Source organism: Tachypleus tridentatus, chromosome 1 (assembly GCF_004210375.1).
Source record: "Tachypleus tridentatus isolate NWPU-2018 chromosome 1, ASM421037v1, whole genome shotgun sequence".
Classification (NCBI taxonomy): domain Eukaryota; kingdom Metazoa; phylum Arthropoda; class Merostomata; order Xiphosura; family Limulidae; genus Tachypleus; species Tachypleus tridentatus.
In genome coordinates, this window is record NC_134825.1 from 92,517,899 (window position 1) to 92,539,380 (window position 21,482).

General features: G+C 32.3%; 1 protein-coding gene across 5 annotated transcripts in view; it reads right to left on the reverse strand.

Annotated features, from left to right (window-relative positions):
* The window catches only part of LOC143255515 (PAN2-PAN3 deadenylation complex subunit pan3-like), a 44,396-nt gene extending 23,690 nt beyond the window's left edge, over nt 1–20,706 (reverse strand). For 2 of the 5 annotated variants that reach the window (XM_076511318.1, XM_076511300.1), the window contains exons 1-7: nt 20,454–20,706; nt 19,916–20,170; nt 16,545–16,642; nt 14,403–14,528; nt 9,533–9,686; nt 1,155–1,181; nt 249–409 (exon numbers count right to left, since the gene is read on the reverse strand). In XM_076511318.1, coding sequence (XP_076367433.1) covers nt 249–409; nt 1,155–1,181; nt 9,533–9,686; nt 14,403–14,528; nt 16,545–16,642; nt 19,916–20,156 — 807 coding nt within the window. In that variant the 5' untranslated portion in view covers nt 20,157–20,170; nt 20,454–20,706. Of the gene's footprint in view, nt 1–248; nt 410–1,154; nt 1,182–9,532; nt 9,687–14,402; nt 14,529–16,544; nt 16,643–19,915; nt 20,416–20,453 lie in introns of those variants that run through there. The other 3 variants (XM_076511328.1, XM_076511337.1, XM_076511309.1) reach the window with 3 other exon arrangements.
* Between the last annotated feature and the right edge of the window lie 776 nt (nt 20,707–21,482).

Sequence of the window (21,482 nt, forward strand, 5' to 3'; positions counted from 1 at the left end):
TCCTTTTGACATATCTGAAGACAACCAGCAACTATATGTCACCTTTTTCCACAATTTTATTTCATGTTTTACTTTATGCAAGATAATTTTATTACATGGGCTGTAACTTTATTTTTTAATTTTCAATCTTGGTTTTAATTTTGGTGTACAATTAATGTTGAATATTATGTTACATACCTCACCCACTTGGAACTTGAATCTTTTACAAATATAAACCAAAATTCTAAAGGCAGGGGATACAAACTTACTTGATACATTGTCCCTGATGATGGGAACTGGTCTTGAGTTGCAGAAGTTGTAGTAGACAAAGCAGGGACTCCAACGAAAGTTGTTGTCAAAGATCGAGATTTTCTACTAATCAAAGGAGATTGGTTAGGAGACAAACATGGACTGTGACCCTGTGATATATCTGTAAAAATAAAATCATTATATTGCACATAAACATCATTACTAAATTACATTACTATTTTATTTACTCTCAAAATTTAATAGCTGAAATTTGAGAAGTGTAATAATTAAAATAAATATGATGAGGCTATATAATAAGGAAAACCATGATTTAAATTTGAATCTTTTTCATTTTGTCAATTAAATTTACAACAAGTTATTATTACTTCCTTAGGTGGAAAGATATGTATATTTTACATTTGAATAACTGACAACAAGAAGAAGAAACTTGTTTGTAATAATACATCTTTATCAAGCCAAAAAATTATATCCACAATAATATTATTCACTTTATCTCAAAAATTGTAAACAAAGGAAGATTTACCTTTGTATTAAAAGGGCAGTTTTAGGTTACTGAAATTAGTTTATATTATTTGTAACATAACAAACAATATCAAACAAGGACATTGCAGCAATGCTGGGGTTTTGTGAGCACTATAACCACACACCCATTAAGAATGACCAATACTGGTACTTAATTGACCCTAGCCCAATAGGACCAACCAACTGAACCTCAATGACTACCCCAAGGTCACCATTCTACAGGAATTCAATGCTAAAGCAATGTATTGAGGTCAGACCCATCAACCACCAGGATCATATTTTCCCCTCCTTGAGTCAACAAACACAGCAAACATGTGGGTGGATGTTCAGATCCCAGAGGAGGTAAACTGAGAAGACAGAATCTTCTCTTGGAGGTCACTCACCACATTTAGGCATCCACACAGAGGAGCCTAAAGAGGATAAAAACAGTCTTTTTACACATGTTCCTTATAGTTCCCACATATGATCATTGCACAAGATATTACTTTGTCTAGTTTGTTAGCAAAAAACAAAAACTACACAAAGAGCTATCTAAACCATGTCTGCAATGGGGATATTAAATCATCTAATTTCATTTTAATGCTGTTTTATAGATTAATACTTTTACTATCTTCACACTTCAAATCTAGTAGCAGCTGAAACATTTTTAAATACAAGTTATTTTTACATCTTATTATGGTATCTTCAAATCCATGTTGCTTAATATTTAATACATTAAAACATGCCTAATGAATAAATGATTACTTCTACAGCAATATGAATGTTGCTTCAATGTTGCCATAGTAAATTTTCATGCCTTGGCTTTTTCCAGACACACTAATAGTATGTGAATGATACTTGTCTTTAGATATGTGTTTTCAAAGTTAGTGACGTTTTTTAGAATTTGTAGACATTTTGGCAATAAAAAAAAAATGACAAACACTTTCCAGATAATAATGAAAACATTTTATTTCAGACAATATTTCCCAACTGCTACTGCATCAAGACTACAAATACAGGAACTGTTTACAGTTAGTATTGTTTAGTACAGTTGTTACTCTTGTGACATATTTAAAAAAAAAAAGATTTTTTATTGTTTGGAACTTATAAAACTCAAAATAAAGGTGTGTTTATATTGTTGCTATTCTAAAGAAGAAAAAATGCAAATGCTACAACTTTATATATGATAACTTAAAAAAAATTAAAAGAGGCATAATGTTTACAAATACTAAAATATGAATTTAAATTCAGACTATATTTTTTTCTAAATATAATAAACTATTTAATTTTAATTACAAATTTGAAATGTTTGTCTTTAACCATTTCGGTGCTGAGTAACAACTTTGAATGTTTGGCATGGCACTGAATATACAAGTTTGATACTTCAACTAATTACAGTATCACTACTAAAAGCATGATATCTCGACAATAACTCAACAAAAGTCCCTGAAATATTCAGTGATTGTACCCAATACTATATATGTTAAATTCAATACATAAGAATAACGGGAATAAAGGAAGGTCGCCTGCTGCACTGAACCTTCAAGTCGATTGTGGTCACCAACCTCGCCGAAAGGGTTAACTATTTTAAACTTCTTATTAATTACATTACTAGAAAGAAGTCCTTGAGATCACTGGATTATAAACCAACTGAGCTACACATTATAAATGTGTACACTTACTAAAATATTTTATTATTAGTAGTGTTACTAGTAATGAGTAATTATAAGTTACAAAAACAACAAAAAACAATAAAACATACATATATCAGTAGTGCTAGTAGAAGAGATCTAGTTGGAACTCTTCCTCCACCTTCAGCAAGGAGCTTATATGTGATATTATATCATTATCAAGACCATCATATGTAAGTCTTTCTTTATATGTCTTTTTTTACTTTTTAATGAAATAAAATACAGTACACAATGAAAACAATATACATATATCAATAATGCTAGTAGCAGAGGTCTAAAAACCAGAAAAATAGTTTGAATATGGTTAGAGAAAGCAAAATTTAGTATATCACATAAACTTATAAATTTATCTATTAATAAGAGTTTTTTTTATAATATCTGTAAACTTTCACTAAATTTTGAAAGTATTTTGGTTAAAATTACATATGTTTGAAAGCTACAGAATTTTTTTTTTTAACTGAGAAGACAGATAACTAAGATAAAGTTACTCAGCTTAGAGATGGACTGAATATATAAAAAATAAAACATTATTAAAAGTTTATAAGCGTTAGAAGTGTCTAATGTTTGGAGAAGGGTTTTGTCATCATTGAATATAATTAGTTTATAACACAAATATACAGATATAGTATGAAGCAAAGAAAACATGACTGAAGAATGCTTAAGGCTTAGTTAAGGTATCTTGTTGATGTTTGGTTTGAAAATATGGTGTTTTTATTTTAATAGATATATTATGGTTTTATTGAGCTGCAATGTTTGTAAGCATGAGTTTAGTTTTCATCATGTTCATTAAATAAATTGTCATCACATCACATAAGTTAACATTACCCTAAACTGAAAATGTATTTCCAATAGATGCTTACCTCTTTTCACAAAATACATTTTCTTGATTAGTATGTCCCATTATACAAGCAAATTTTCAAAGCTCACCAATAGCCTTCCACTTCCAGATTCTGCATATCTACATGTAAATTATTATGCCTCAACTCTTCACCAATATAAGCATGACACAACCCCTATTGTAGCCAGCACCCTCTACACATTTGCACTCATTAATCAATTCAAGCTTGGTTATACGACCTACATCCTAGATCACCAGAAAGGGGGAAGCTGAGTGAGAAATGTGAAAGAAGGTATGTATGTATTGGAAATGCTAGCTTCCATTCCAATTTCTTATCTTTTCTCACAAAATACATTGTATCCTGCATTGAACTGGTAGAGAGCTAGTACAAATATAATCCCCCTTTAGGAAGCACCCAAAGAGAAACCATGAGGGGTGGAACCAAAAAAGAAAATATCACACCACAGCAGGAAGCCATTAGATTCAGGTATACTCTTCACTCTTTCATAACTGTGTCACAAACATAAAAGGTGGAAAAACATGAAAGAATTTCATAATGCATATTATCTGTTAATGAGATCTCTGGGTGTTGAATGACTAAAACTCAACAGATTATAGTTTTGACTCCATCCAACACTTGGCAGCATATGAAATTGAACATTAGTTCTGTGGCAAAATGAAGATAACCTATCTTTTCACCTTGAAATGGGAATTGGTAGCACAGACTGGCTTCCATACCAAAATTCACCTCCATTTACATAAATTTAACACAACCAACACCAGATGACATCTCATGTCAAAACCTTGCATCACTGGGTAAGTTTTTCCATTCCACCATATGAAGAGTATACCCTAATCACATACAAGTGGAAATACATGTGCTGCATTCAGCTATGACCAACATCAGATATACTAGGAACTGAGATCAAGCAGATAGTATGAAAAGGGACCACAATTGTGGGATGCATCTCCAATCTAAGACCTAACAGCATTTTTCATTCAGTCTGTAGTAGGAAGAGGGATAGCAGCTAGATTTTATGTGAAGATTTACTTAGCTAAACCATCTCCAACCCACATCTGACCTAGGAGCTACATCCAGAAGATGGAAGGTAGGAGAAACATTTCAGCCTGAAGGGAAAACTGCAATAAATGTATATATAGTTGTGACATGGCAGACTGCTTCAACCAAAACCTGGCACCACCTGGAACTGTATATAAGATCTAGTGTAAGATGGTGTCATGTCATGGACATATAGTTATACTCATGACTGGATCATTTCCAACCAATGCCAGATCCATAAATGTACATCTCAAGAATGGCAGAAATGGGAAACACCACAGCAGAAAATGGTGTGTATATGTATACACATATTAATATTGCACAGTGCTACAATCAAAACATGGTAACATCTAAAATTGTAAATCAAGTTTGTGCTAGCTAAAAGCCCCCCCGCCTAAAGAAAGAGATAATTAGAACATAGCACTCGCCAGACATAATGACACTGCAGTGTGTGAGATGGTGACTGGATGTAAACAAAAATCTGCTGAGCAAAAAAACTGCTATGTGATGTAAATAACATGAAACAATGATATAAGGTTTAGTCCATATACCAGCCCTGATGATGATCTTCAAAGAAGAATGAAATGGGCAGTGAAGAAAAATCTGGCAGATATGTTAAAAAGAACAGAAGTCTCTAATAAACTGGCAAATACAACTTGTATGGGTAATGAGAGAAATACCATGGGAGACACAGAAAGATTACATAGAATATATAAATGGCTACAGGAACTATGTAAAGAATCAGAGTTAGATACCATTGGAGGGCTTGGACCAAACTTGGGATGCAGTAAGGATCAGAATAGTGATAAGTGAGAGAAATGGAGGATAAGGAAATGGAAGAAAAATTGTAAATACCCTCCCTAGCAGCAGAAATCTCAGACAAAAATGAATGGTCAGGGAAGAGAAGAACACAGGAACATCATATAATAAATGCCAATCACAAAGAACCATATCACTGCTAGCCACAAGCAAATAATATGAGGAGTAGGGAGACTTCATGAAAGGAGATATAAGAAACACGAAGATAAAGGTGCAAATGGGAAACAAATGAGAGAATAGAGAATGACAATGATTCTGATTCAGGAGAGAACAGGAAAGGGAAAAAGACTGGAAGACAGAGCCAAACTCCTTAATTCTAAATGTATGAGATAATGCAGTTTAAAAGCTGCTAATTGAGAAAATGGCAAAGGAAGGGGAACTAACACTGAAAGCCTGTGCAGAAAGGAAACAACATCTGAGTAGGCCAAAACAGGGTCACAAGGAGTACACAAAATGGAATGATCATAATCAATGAAATAATCTTAAAAAAAGACGAATAAGAGAATATGCATATAAGTAATATCCTTTCCAGCATTGGGTAAGAGCAACTAAATCTTTAACCAAAGGATAAGGAAAGGAAGACCAAAAACAGGGAATTTGTGCCATGAAATATGTTGCAAGAGCATCCACATCTGGAATATCCCAATAAGTACACAACTCCCAAAACACCTCGTGAGCATCTAAGGGATCTCGAAGAAAGCTCTACTGGTCAAGAAATACCCATTAAATTGGACAGATGTTAGTGTAACCAAAGGGAATGAAGGTTTTGAGAAACATCTACATCCACAAAAAAAGAGAGTTTCTCATACATCAGAAGAGGAAGAGGATGACGGTGCAAACAAGACATGTCATATCTCATAAATGATGGGGAGAAGGTTGGGCCCAATTGATAAGAATTAAAAATCACACCCATATGGATCAGATGCTGTGTGAATGTGAGAAATGATTTACTCACCTTGATGAGCCTACTCACTCTGACAGCCAGCATCTTCAAGAAGAAACAAAGAGGAAAACAAAAGTAGCCATTCATCCATTTAATGGTGGAAACAAGTCCTCTGGCATGAAGAAAGTGAGAGAACAACCTGACTACTCAGCAGAAAGCAAAAGGAGCCAAGGCCAGACTAAGTGGTAGAGCCCAAAACTGATAAGCATGACACGATAACAAAATGGAATAAATGCTGTGATGCCTGGCAGATGGAATATGTAAATAGGCATTCAGTATATCAACCTTACTCATTCACAACCCAGGAGTGAAAACCCACCAAAGGGTTATGTAAGATTCCAACATGAATTTGGGTACAATCTGAAAATAGTTCAGGAATTATATATCTGTAATCAGTCACCAATCTCCCATTTTCTTGGAAACAACAAATGGATGAGAGTAAAACCCTGGATGAGAATGTTCCTAAAATTCTATGTAATGTTTTTGAAGTAAGTTATGAACTGTTTCCTGTAGATTTAAGAAAAAAAAACAGGATTCCTTTGGGAAAGGGAGAGAGACGATGAAGGGAAATGGAAGTTAAAGGTAAAACCCTCTGAAAGAACCTGTAGGACCCACGATATCTACATATGGCAAAATTGGAAAAATCTGGCTCCACTATCCTTGCCTCTGGAGCTCAAGTCATCAATTCTTTAATCTATAGAAATGGCTTCAAAGAATCACTAAACTACAAATGGTCAAAGAACAAAAAGCCAAAATTGCCAAAGATTTGAACATTTGTGGTTAGACAATAAATCAGTAGAAATAAATTGGAATAAATGGAAAGCTACCAAATATAATAAATTAAGAAAATAGACAGAATTAACATGGATTTCCACTGAGTTGAGAAAAACCCCACACACCTCATTATGTAAATAAAGGTATTATGCACAGTTTGTGCAATGAAGTAGCAGGTAAACTTATTCAAAAAAAATAAAAATAAAAGCATCCTGGCCCAGAAGATCCAAACAGCATATCACTCACATCTGAAGAGCTATGGCTGAAGATAAAAGTTGTGCTGCTGTAGTAAACAGAAAATTGCAAACATCATCTCAAAATGCTTCAGGAGACATGCGAGTTGCCTGAGCCAATAAGATGATAGTGCATGCAGAAATTTGGACAATACCAGTCTGATATGAGAAATGAGGTTGTGAGAAATTCACCAATGTATTAGTGTTCAAACCCCATAATATAATGAGATTCCAAACATTATGAATCAAGATAATGGAAAAAATATATAATAAACATGTAAGCATGATATTTAGAGCTAAGAGGATGGCAAGGCTTACTAACCCCTACCAGAAGTTTATTCCCAAAATGCTGGGTATGAACCCCAGCATCAGGTGAGGGATGGAACATCAAATATTGGCCCACATATTCTTCACCAAGGAAGGGCAGGTTGAAAGCCATTGGAAACAGGATATAAGACAGCACAAACCTGATTAATTAATTTCACAAAAAGTGAAGAAGGTCTGGGTAAACCCCTAAATAACATTTGTGATGAGGAAGCATGTTGTAGGTGGGAGGGGGGTGACTGCAGGAGCAGGCATGATAGGATATTCCTCACGTAATGGTGAAGATTAGATGACAAGACATTCTTTGTTGATTAATTGGAGTCACATCCTCAGCCAATAATTGAGTACTCAACCCAACAGTAGTGGCTGAGAAATGCACTGCAACACTAATAGCTTTTTGGTAGTTGTAACAACCTGAAACTGCAAGTGCATAGTGACAATACTAAATTTGAAACAAAAAAAATACATATAGAGAGGTAAGATATTATATTGGGAGTAAAGTTTATTGCTTAATGCTTATGATAGGTGATTGCAAACTATTGTTATGACTCAAATCTTTCTTGAATATTGTTTTTATGTTTATTCTATTCAAACAACATGCATAAATAAATTGTCTAACTCGCTACTTAAATACTTGTAATTGTAATCCTGAGGACAGAAAATATTTTCGTTATCTAATTATAAAGTTATTCAATTTACTGACAAATAGAATGAGATTACTGCATACCTGAAAACAAATTGCAATTTAGTCAGCATTAGCAATTTATCTGCCAAGTAGGAAATATTCAAAAATTTGTGGGAAAATACTACAAATGCACAAATTGCAACTATCAGAAGTGATTTATCATATGAAATTAAGGGTAATTTGAAAATTAGTTAAATAGAAAAAAAAATCAACATAAAAAGTAAGAAAACTAAAACCATGTTAGAAGACATTATCACATAGCTCTTTTTTTCTTTTATGGGTTAGTAGGGGTGTAGTGTAATAATCAATATTGGAAATAATCAATTAATGAACTTGTCAGTTACTCAATTTACAAATACCTCCATACATCTAGCTCTATCTGACATTTTTCCACTCTCATAAACAATGTTTATTTTCAGGCCTTACCTCAGTCGGATGGCACTTGTTTCTGTAGTAGCTTAATTAGATTGTTTTTCTCAGCATAAGCTAGAACAAAAGAACCCTCAAATGACAAACAGATGCATCAATAACAAAGATACAGCATTAACATAACAGCATTTGTTAAAAAGCCTCTTTTTAACAGCTCAACTTGTAACTTTCTTCTCCTTTCATCAGTAAGAACATATCCACAGGGTCATGGGATGCCTACATTGGGTGCCAATTTCTCTGTGATAATTTCCTTATATGGAATCAAACCAGACTTCTTGCAAGTTAAAGGGTTGATTATCCCACTACCTTTTGGTAGTAAGGTACATTTTAACAACTCAAGTTACCACAAATTCTCCTGTGGCTAAAGCTGAAGCAACCTATGTTCAGATTTAACTAACTGTAATATGGTAAAAATTCAAGTGAATTATGGAATGTAAAATAAGAGCTATTCAAATATTTCCTGTGACATAAAATGTGGCAATATATTTTCATTAAAATATATCCAATTGTCTTTTTTCTACATACATATATATATATTATTTAGTTTACTTCTACAAATATTATGAATCAAAATAAAATTAGGTCATTACTTCCAAAACATTTTCAAAATTAGTTCACTCCCTAACCAAAAAGTGTTTATGACTAAAGGCTTATTTACCTATTTTCACACATTTCTAAACAAAAACAGAATATAAAACCTAATAAGCACTTCTTCTCAAACCTGCAACTGAACATGTGAAGGTGATCACATGCCTTAAAAACAAAACAATGAACAACATGAGGTACACTTAATTCCTGAAATGGTGCAACTATTAATTTTACTATCTACAGTCTTATGAAAAACAATCCAAGTCCTTAAAAGTAAAACTGAATATTGGTTAGCCTGGTTAGCATTACATTTCTTACTAGACTTAATTTCACCTCTATGTTATGAGTTATAAACCATCAGCTTCCATATGATACTAAAACACCAGGTTTTTACTTACCAAATCTGCCAAAAGATGTACTGGCTGTCAAACCTGCTGTATTCATAGCATACTGAAAAAAAGATGGGGTACTCATACTGTGAGTTAAATGTCCCCTAGATGGTCTCAAACCAGATGACATAGGAATAAACTCTGCTGCACTAGGACTTGGAGTCTGAAACAATCATTATGTAAAGCAATAGTTTTGCTACTACTTACAACTCTTAAGGTTTTTTACTACAGTTCATCAACTTAACTATCTTGGAAGCTAGTAATGTTCAACTTGACACTAACCACAGAAGTCTCTTTACTAAATGCAAATATTATACACACACACACACACAAGACATTTCATGTTTTAAATAATTATTTATTATTTTCAATAATACCTCCTCTCACACTTATAGCTATTAGTCAACTGCAGAGGTTTCTTCCTCTGCCCATCTTAGCATTAGTCTAATTTTTTTCAGTCTTTTATACTCTACTTAATTGCTCTTGGTGACATATGTCTCATGACACTCTCCACCTTACATGAATACACCCTCTATCCTGGTACTGTATATATATCTAAAAGCACCTCATTCAGGTAATAGTGGTGGGACTCCACATTATGACAATGTGCAGATAAAAACCAACTACAGCAAATGTGGACATCTACAATCCTAATAAAACAAAATGTCCACTCAGATTGTTTACTGAGTAGCTTGAGAGACTTGAAGAATCTATATACAAAAAAAATTGATGACAGGATCCCCAATCTCCTGTCTGCATTGGCCCAACAACCGACAAGAATAAAACCTTGGAAGAACTAGCACAACTCACTGACAACTCCCAGACCAACCAAACTCTGATAGCCCTAGAACTAAGTTCTAAACCCTAATGATCTGTGAGAGATAGAAACCCCACAGGTTGAATGGATAACAGAGTTGAAGATATGAACTTAATGACAAATCCTGACTCAATGGTCTGTAGTGCTCCTGGTTAAGATTACCATACCTCCAGAAATTCCTGGAACTAAGCCTACACAGACCCTGAAGGTATACAATAACAACCAACACCTCTAGTGATCTGACCAAGCAATGGAACCCACAGCTACCTACAGAATGTATTTTGAGTATTAATGTACCAAGAGACTGATGTTGGGACCCATGAATAGGGTCAGAACTATGAGCCCCTGCAAGAGCCAATTAAATTCAATAGCATAATGTGAGCTGTACATTCCCCAAATTATTTACAACTTACAATGGTGTAGAGTAGTAAGTCATGGTTCAAAAGGCAATAAAACAATAAAATTTAATTATAAATAGATATATACTGTTATGAGATTAAAGCTAATTAGGATAAATGAATGTAGTTTCATGGGATAATTTGAACTCATTCTTGAAAAAAAACAACCTGAAAACAAACATTTAAATTGTATTTAGGAGGTTTTAGGGAATACATAAAGGAAATTTGAGAGTTTTGAGAAGAAGAAAAGTATTTTTAACCTTAACATCAAAAATCACTTTGTATATGGACTATTCACAAAAAATACTCAATATATTCATGGAGAAATCTTTATTTTAGTTTATTAAAAATACTTCACTAAAAAAATATGATTTTTTTGCATGTGAAATACTTATAATGTTAATTAAAAGACTGACAAATTTTTTGAAGACATATATAATATGTTAAAAATGAGTAGTATTAAATTTATAAAAAACGTTAAACAAGTACAAATAGGTCACATGGCCTGTCGAATGAACCAACCCTTGTTGACAGAGAGTTAACTACACACTCTGCCTTAGAACCATTGAATATGAGGAATAGAAGTATTATTTAAAAGTTGGAAAATACAACCTCCTGGTAATGGTAAGTTAAAATCACTAAATTCTGACAACATATCAGATAAAGCATAACTATCTCTTCACATAAATGAGAAGTAAACCTTCCAGCTTGAACCACAATATCAATCAATAGAGAGAAAAACTAAAACTTCACTACAAATACTAGACCTTTCAGCCAGCAAACAGGCTCAAAAGCAACAGGAAAAACCCCCAAAATATCACATTCATAATGAATCAACAGAAGAAAAACAAAATAAAGGCATCTTATCCCAAAATGGTCTTGTTTTCTTCTTTTCATTTTCCTTTAATAGCTGTCTTGATTATTATTGACTGGAACAACCTTTTTTTTTTAAGGATAATTTGTTTTGTTAGAGAAAAGCACTGTTAGGCCATTCAGTATGTCCACCCAAGGGGCTAGAACCTTAAACTCCAGTACTAAAAGTCTGCAAACTCACCATTGTCAAACAGAACTTAAAATCCAACAGACTAAAAGGTACAGGATAAAACAAGTCTAAATTATCTCCAGAATATTGAGAATCTTCTCAGCTGCAACCTCAGAAACCTCCAGAGGTCCACCAAAGATCTGAACATATGCTACCATCTCCCTAGGAACAAGATCATCGACAGTCTCAACCAAGAGTGACTCCACTCCCTCAACTGTTGAGAGATGCTTGGTATCAGAGGTCGGGTAAGAGAGATCTAATTTGCTTTTGTACTGGAAATAATAAACTGGGTTATTCATGCTATAAATCGACATGCCAATTTGGATAAAGAAAATCCTTTTTATTTTTTATATTTATAATAAATTGCTATTACCAAAATCAACTAGACATTACTGATAATAAAGTTTATCCAAACAATCCTAATAGTGGGAAAACCATTACTGATGCTTTGTTAAGAAAAAGTAATAAAATTACCTTAATTCTATCACCCAGAATATCCTTTACTGAACATGACACAAGGTTTTTGTATCTTATATTCAAAATTTTATAAAACTACTTTTTGTTATACCAATTGGAATAGCATCAAATCTTACCTAATAATCCATATTTCAATAGTATATAACTTTTAAGAAAATTAAAAAAAAACAAACTTTTTTTCTCATTTTTTCTCAGCACGTCATCTACCCTATTTTATCTACAACCCCTCAAAAAAGCATGAAATTAAACATAAATTATTCTTTATAACATCATCATTGCTCAGACAAACCACATTCATTGTAGTCTATAATTCTGTTCTGCCCTATCAAACAGAAAATCAGAACCCTTTTTCCACCCTTACCTGTCACACCTTCTCTTGAATAATTCATTAACAGTTTTCTCTTATGTTTAATTACGTAGTATCCATAACCAATGAAAAGTCAAAGTTTTCATCTATCAAATGACATACTGTATAACATCATGCTCTGAATGGTTAAATATTAATTTCACTTAGAGTACCAACATCATTCACATGGGAAAGTTAACAACTAGCTTGGAGGACTTTGTAATGACTGTTATCATAGAGTTAGAAAGCCAGAAAAATTTTGTGAAGTAAGAGTATTTGTCTATTTTTTACAAATTATTAGTCTATACTGTTTGGTGTATTATTGAATTAAATAATAAGTGTAGTACTAAGACTGGTATAAAAAATTAGGGTTAACTCTCTTCGACAATTGAAAGCAAGAAAAAAGAAGATCAATTAAACATTTCACTTCTTTTCATGTTTATTCTTTTATATATAATTGTAAAAGTAACTAAAATGTAAAAAAAAGGGATCTTTTTGGATTAATTAAGATTAGATTAAGTAAAATAAATAATAATATAATAAAAATATTCCACATAGCATCCATGCAAGCAGTTTATTGTACCTTGCAGGTAATGTAATTCAAAAACTTAACGTGAGCTGTATGTGCCCTGAGTGATTTGCAACTTATAATGGTGTAGATTGTAGTTAGACATGGTTCAAAGGGCAATAAAAAAGGTTATAAAACAGTAACATTTAATTATGAATAGATGTATACTGTTACACACTTAGAATAACTTAAGATAAATGAATATAGTTTCATGTTACAAACAGAAGTCATTCTAGAAAGAAAAAAAAAGGGTATTTACATTTATTTCAAATTTTTTGGGGTGGTTATGAAGTTGGTCAAACTGAACTATTCTGTTTTGAGATTGAGTAGAGAAAATAACAGATAAACTGTAAATTTTTACTGAAAGTGCATTTAGGTAGTTTTTATGAAAATTACTTTTCACACAGACTTCAAAATACACAATCAAAATATACAGGGACAAATCTTTATTTTATTAAAAATACTTCACTGAAAAATATGATTTTCTGTATGTGAAATACAATATTAACTGAAAGACTGCAAAATGTTGTGAAGATATACACAAAATATTGAAAATAAGAAGTATTAAGGGTAAAAGTAATGAATCTGAAAATACTTTAAATGAGTACAAAGAAATTGTGTGGTCAGTCAGTTGAACTGAGTCCATATTGAAAGAGTTAATGAGATGCTTAAGTACAGTATCAGAGGTACTGTTGTGGATGGAGAGCATCATGAAACAAGTATTGCCAAGATGAGTTAAGTGGGGTATAAAAGACTGAACTAAGTGAGAAAAAAATCATACCAATGCTTAGACGGGCAAAGAAAACAACTCTGGCAGTCAAGTAATAGCTATAAGTGGGAGAAGAAGTAGGTATGTATTGGAAATAAATAAATAATAAATGTTATATTTGTCTGATTTTAATAACCAAACTTCACCTGCATATAAAAATTGTTCTGTTCATATTTGCAGGGTGGGGTGGGGGGATTCAAATTACTTTTTATTGTTTAAAGATTACTGACACTGACAAACGTTAAGAGCTAATGCTTACAATTCATTGCAGTGGATTCTGTTCAAAAGTATTCTTTTAATATATTAATAAAAAATTGATACCACAAAATGAAATAAGAATACAAGATAACCATAGCTTTAATATATACTGGTATAAGCATATAAAAAAGCATAACACAAGGTAAATTTAATATACAGTAACATCCTGTACTAAATAAAAATAATTATAATATAGAATAGCACCTTTTTTGAAGTTTCAACATCTAGAACAGCCATGGCACTTGTAACATCATCACAATGCAGATTGGAAGATGAAGGCACAAAAGATTTGGGTTTCTTTAATAATGGAGACAGTTTGTGTGTTGTGGTCTAGCCAATGAAAATGATGTAATTTGTTAGTTTCAAGATATACATTTAGTAAAATACTTACCATCACATATTACTTTTTTTCTCTCTGATTTACAAGAGTTGAGATTACTATGACGAAATATCTGTCAACAGAACATTACAATTTTACCTATAGTAGATTTTGGGGCATTCCATATTCAACCAAAGGGAGATAGGGAGGTTTTTAAGCATCCTTGGTGAATAAGAAACCAATCTGAAATACAAGTTAAAAACAAAATACAATTACAAAACAAATTTTTTTAACACATCACAGAGTGATAGGACCCTAATACTAAACAAACAGGCAAATTACTATTAATTTAACATTTGATCATATTAATTTATTAGAAAATTAAAAGTGGCAGAATGTGAGGAAGCTGTGTCATGTACAAAGTAGTCAGAAATAAAACACAAGCTATATCACTTGTTCACACTACACTTGATTTTTTTAAATTTTATTTCAACAGAACACAATGGGATCTATACACTATGCTACAGCTTTCTTTCTGTAATTATCCAACCTTTCCACAAATCACGAGTGGAGCCTTCAGAATATAGTGAGAGAACCACTGAGCTACAAAGAATTCATTATTCATATATCTCTCTTACAAGTTTAGAAACTGAAAAATCCAAAGGTAGGAAAAAAGTAGCAGTGTTTAACCCCTTAACTGAGGAAGACGAGTTAACTCAACATCCCCATATTGTGTTTCTCCTGGAGAAGAGGAGTTAACTTGTTCTGATGTTGTTTGACTGTTTCTGAAATGGGTAGGCCATTTAATCTTGTCTGAGCAATTATTTCTTCTTTGGCTATGTACTGGTGGTGTAATGCAGCAGTTTTTTTACTGCCAAAATAATGGCATCAAACAGAAATCGTAAGTGCACAGCTTCATCAATTTTGACTGAAATTTTAGCTAGTGACAATCCGTTGACATCATAAGATTCTGTAATTGATGCTGAGTCTGAGATTGACTATTTTCTCCTCCCAAACCATGATTAACATGAGTGATACTCGTTTGTAAATCCTTGGGAAAGTGAGGTATCTAAGATTTCTCTCAAGTAAGCAATACTGGCAGACTCTGCTGCTTTGTTGGCCAAGATTTAATAATGTACAGTTCCAAATAAGTATTGCACCAGCTGGAAAAGCATCTGAAAATAAATAATCATGCATGTACAATTATTTGGAACTCCATAGTATACACCAAATTTTGGTATGCCTGTATTTGAAATGTAAAAATAGTTCTGATGTTTAACTAAAATACTTTATATTTCTTTACAAAAATAGATAAAACATTTTTATAAAATAAAAAATAATGCTAGTTAACAGGCTTCTATAAAACAGTGACTATACAGGTACACACACACACAAAATCCTTTACTTATGAATTAATTTACCAAGTAAGTAGTTAATGGCTTGTCTAATACATTAACAATGAGCTCATAGCTCATGTATAATCAGTTATATAGCTACTAAGAGATATATATAAATATAATATCTAATCATTATTAATGTTTCATTCGATGTGTTTCAAACAGAGCTTTGGGAATTGAAAATCACATATTCACACAGTTCTCTTATATGAATTATTTTGATGACATATATTTGACATTGTTTATTTACTAACTCCCAAAAACATGAAAATCAACATTATGTACGTAATGCATGCACATAAATCTGAAAAAAAAAGTTAATTGTATTTAAGATTTGACATCAGATAAAATGTTTTTAAAAGTAATTTCCTTAAGTTGCCACACACACACACCCTTTGAGGAATTATTTATAGGAAAGGTATGAAAAAATGAAGTAAAAGTAATACAATGAAAGGAAACATTCTGCACATTAAATTTGCTGAATTCCCTTCAAATCTATAGTTATGCTTTGTAGCAAATTGTATAATTTACTGTAAGGATCATACAGCACAATTGTTTTGTTTTTTTTATTTCCTTCATGTTTAGCAAGCCAAAACAAAGCCATAAAGGTGCATACTAAAATCAACTCACATTCATGTATGTTTGAAGTTTTGATTCAAGAGGTAATCCTGTAGTTGGTGCAAATACTTGAGACAGAGGATCCAAACTTGTAACAGGATTAGGAAGGCCTAAATAGCATATGACACAAATTAGCTTAAATATACAAAAATCCAAGATTCATTTCAATTTATTATTATTATTCTTTGGTAACAAAACTCAAAGTTGTTTTACAATTGCAGTTATAAAACTCTTCATATCCACATGCCTTTTCAGTCAAAATGCTGCATATCCATCAATTTTATTCCACTAAAACCTCAATTTTGTCAGAAATGCATAGAGCAAGTTTCTCATCTAATATGCATTCATAAATTTCGTCACTAAGATATTGTAGAGCACCATGTAAAATAACCAACACATGAATTAAAAGAAATCGTGATTTATATTAAAGCAGTCATGGACTAAAATGGTATTTAGTGTGTACATAGAAAACAGTTTAAAATAATTTTGTAATTCTTTTATTGCCTTATATTTTTATTGGAGCTAGCATTCAAATTTACTTGACTTCTACTGTAGGCAAAAGCAATGTAATAACATTGTTGTATTAAGTTATATACACTTATTCTTGTTTGTATGTGTTGGAGGGTTTGTAAATCAAAAGGATATGTATACTTGTCTAAACAGTTTTGGTCTGAGATTCAGGGATATACATTTTTAAATTTGTGCTATGTGCTGAGACTTATGGGTTCACAATTTTCAGGAACTTGCATAACTCCTTAGGAACCTAACTAGTGTTTTTTTAGCAACAGAATGAATAATGTGAGAAAAATATATATATACTTGTCCAACATGCAAAGTATTAAAGCTTATTGCCCATCAGACAAATGTTATTTACACAAGCTCTGTCAACTCCACAAAGTCGCTAGATGTCACAATTTACACATTCTAAAGGTGCCAAAAGTGTCACTAAACATCTCTATAGAATTCAATGGAGAATTAAATATATTTATACAATTCTACAGAAATGTTATATATACTAGATAAGAAGTTTTTATTTATACTATGTCATATTCCAACAGGTGTTTGCCAGTTTTTGTCAGCCCTTAAATTGCTCTTGAGACTGCTACTCCCTTTAGAATCACAAAGTATATGTTGTTATGTCTTTTGACACCTTTATTTTAAATACACTGCAAAATTATCTTTACAAAAATACAAACACTACCACTTTTCTCACAATGTTTTCTGTAACTGCCTGAAAGCAATTACTACATGCAGTCATCAGGTACCATCTCGTGTCACATCTTTTTAAGGTTGAGTAGACATAATAATGTTGATGTGACATACAACAAAACATACTAAGCAGATCATGAATTACATTAACATTACTGAGTTGCTTGTGAGTGATTCTGTGACTTAACAAAGTGGATACTTCACTCTCTAAGCATCCCCATTACTGACAGTGAAAGTTGCTAGACTTGTCACTAGCAGCTTCACAAACTTCTGTTGCTCCAAGAACCCCAAAACTGCTAGATCTAGCCACAAAACCACTAATTTTGCAGCATTAGTTCACACATGTTGAGTGATATGGATTACATATCCCTGCAATTCTGTGTAAATCAGTTAGAAAAAGCAGATTATCTTTTTCACATTAAAAACTATTTCTGTCTAATACCAGGAACAGAAAACTGTCACATTTAATTAATAATGTCTCTCACATATTTCTAAATCTGAAAACATGTTAAGTTTACCTTATGCTAATGAAAAATGACTAAACAAATGCCATATCTAGTTCATAGGGATGCTGCAGTTCATACGGTTATATTTATTTGGAGTAAAATAAATTAAATTTTTTTCATGTTATATACTTTTGTAACTTCTGTAACAATGTGAATGTTGATATTTGCAAAAGCAACACAAACTACTCTCATACATATTTGTATTTCCTTGAACATCAAAAGAAAGCAAATTTATACCACATATGCAAATGAAGTATAGAAATTAATTACAATACCAGACTGTTAGATTGGACAATTATAAACTAATACTATGGTAAAGATTAACCAGGTTAGTCCTTTTGATCATTATTAATTTGTTGTGTTAGAATAGAAGGCCAAAAAATTAATGTGCTTATGCATCCATCATGTCTTGCATAATTAATGGTTGACTACATAATCAAAATCTGAATTTCTACACTATGTAAAGTCAAAATTAGGTCACTTCTATGAAATTTATAGCTTCTTACAAATACTTTATTTTTTGCTACCTCTTAGATTCCTAACGACCTGCTGGCTAGACAATCTATTAACCAAAGTACACATGCCACAACCTTTTACAGAGTGCCATTCAATATGGTATTTATATCAGAGTTTACAACTATTCATTTTCACCTGTTGATTTTATAACAGGTCAAGATAAAAATACATACCAGACACAATATACGTGAATACTGAAAATAAATTATAGATATTTGATTTGGGAGGTTTAAGAGGTCGTGCAAATCAATATGCAAACTGTACAATGAACAAAAGTACTTTTATTTTCACATGAGCACCACCTTGCACTCAGGCTTATCAGAGTAAGATCAGCAATTCAAAGATATACGTTTCTTACAAATACTTTAGTAACACTTTTTTTGTTTGTGTATAGAATACATTTGTAAATTTGCTACATTTTATGCAGATACATGAAGTAAATCCTAAATTACAGACAGCATTCCCTTCTCAATATAGGATTAGTCTAATGAAATGACCCTATGTGCATTTGGTTAATGCAATTATGCAACTATGGCATTTTCTGCATAACTTACGTGTGTCTGTATGCTAATGTTCAATCACATAATCAAGATTAAATTACTAAACTTGGTAAGCTCAAGGTTACATCAGTTTAACCAGATTCAGGACTTGACTTGTAGTTTGCTTCTCATTGCCTCTTAGACTCCTGGCATGTGGTACTTGCTTACCAGAGAGTCTGATTAATTGTCTGTTAAAAGAATTTGGAAGTTTAAAGTTTTTTTATTTCATAAGAAAAAAAGTGTTAAATTGCAACTGATATACAAGTGCATTAAGGATGCACCCTTTAAAACTAACACCCTCTCATATATCAGTTTTAAGCTATTTTGAAAGGTTGCATAATTTATAATTTTGCCACATAAGAGTGTGTAATTTTTATTTCTTCTACATAATCAGCACTTTAATGAAGCATAATTTCATTCTCAAATTACTGGCTGCAAATAAATAAAATTAAAACTCGGAAATCTACGAATACAATTTCGGTTTTTATCATTTTTTATGGTACATTGTAATTGAAAATGTACCTAAAAATTCTGCTAGATAAAAATCAAATAAAAAAATGTTATTAAAACATTCTTAGGTTTTAACGCTGAGATAGTTACATTAATTCCTTTACTTTTGATAACCTGTTCACCGATAAATCTCCCATACTCCTAGCCACAGATGACGGTTGTGACAACACTAATGACGATAACGACTGATCGTTTGCCTCGACGTTAGGGTGAGCATGTAAGAATTGACAATCGTTCCCGTAAAAACAAGTTCCACTTGTAGCAAAATATCTGCATATAGTGGCTTTTCGTGTAGTTCCAGATAGACCATTCATAGTTGGAAGCGTAATGAAATCTTGGCTCATCAACTTGTTGGGCTCTAAAGGCAAAATAACATCCCCACGTGTATAATTTATCCATTACATACAATACCCTCATATTCTAAAAGCGTCAACCACAACAAACACACATCAATGAACTTGCGCATTTGTAACCTCAAGTATCCTCATTTTCACAACAATAATAACATATATGTTATAAAAGCATATAAGAAAATTCATCAAAAAATTATGTTACACAAAATCCAGGGGAGTAGTAATATCTCAAATGATAAACATATCCAGTAACATGTGATACGAACACTAATCTTACTTTTAACTTACTCAATAGGCTATTTGTGCTCTGCACACTGGAAGTATCGAAACCCGGTTGTTAGTTCTATGAACCTCCAAATTTATCGTTGAGCTTCCGAACATGTGGGATATAAAAAAAAAGAGAAAAGAAGATGCCTTGAGGTAAGGAAATGGCTGTTTATTTTTTAAGCCCAAGGATATGCCATGGGTTATGTGTACTACGCATGTCACCACAGATATCAACCCCTAAATGTTAACATTGTAATCCTTCAAGCTTACCACCAAGCCATTGGGAATGTATGGTGTCAGAGAAGAAAATAAAAAAGCGTGTATTATTCTAGAGACATAATATTTCTGGTGTCTTCTTACACATAATTTATGCCAGTGGTGATCTCAAGTAGACTCAAAACCTTTGTCTCTCAATTAATTCTAAAATATGACGTAATTAACAATAATTAAAACACAAAAACCATACATTGAAATCAAATTAGAAATAACTTGAATATAATTTCATAGCTACGTCCATCAATTCACATTTTTTAAGTGATCAAAATTGTAGAAATGAATTTTATTGAAAGTTAAATTATTAGCTCAGTAGTTTTTAATTTTCTATTTCATTATAAAATCAACCCAACTCGAAAAATAATGTATTTATTTAAAGTTTTAACATGATTTACAGTTCGTTTATCTGTTCTTAAGCACAAAGCTGCACAATGCGGTATTTGTGCTGTTCCCAAAATGAGTATCAAAATCCGGTTTTCAGTGTTACAAGCCTTCCGACTTACCCTGAGATACTGGGGGCGAAAGATAACAGACAACTTATACTGACTTATTCAAAAACTACGTATTTCACAACCTTTTATCTTTGTTGTTGTTTTTTACTAAATTGCGGCATAACTTTATGTAACTTAGGATATACGTTACCATAAACGCCAGCAGATGTATGTGTTTTTTCTTATACCAAAGCCACATCGGTCAATCTGCTGAGGGGAAACGAACACCTGATTTTAGCGTTGTAAATCTGTAGACTTGCCGCTATCTCAGTGGGGACACGCTAAG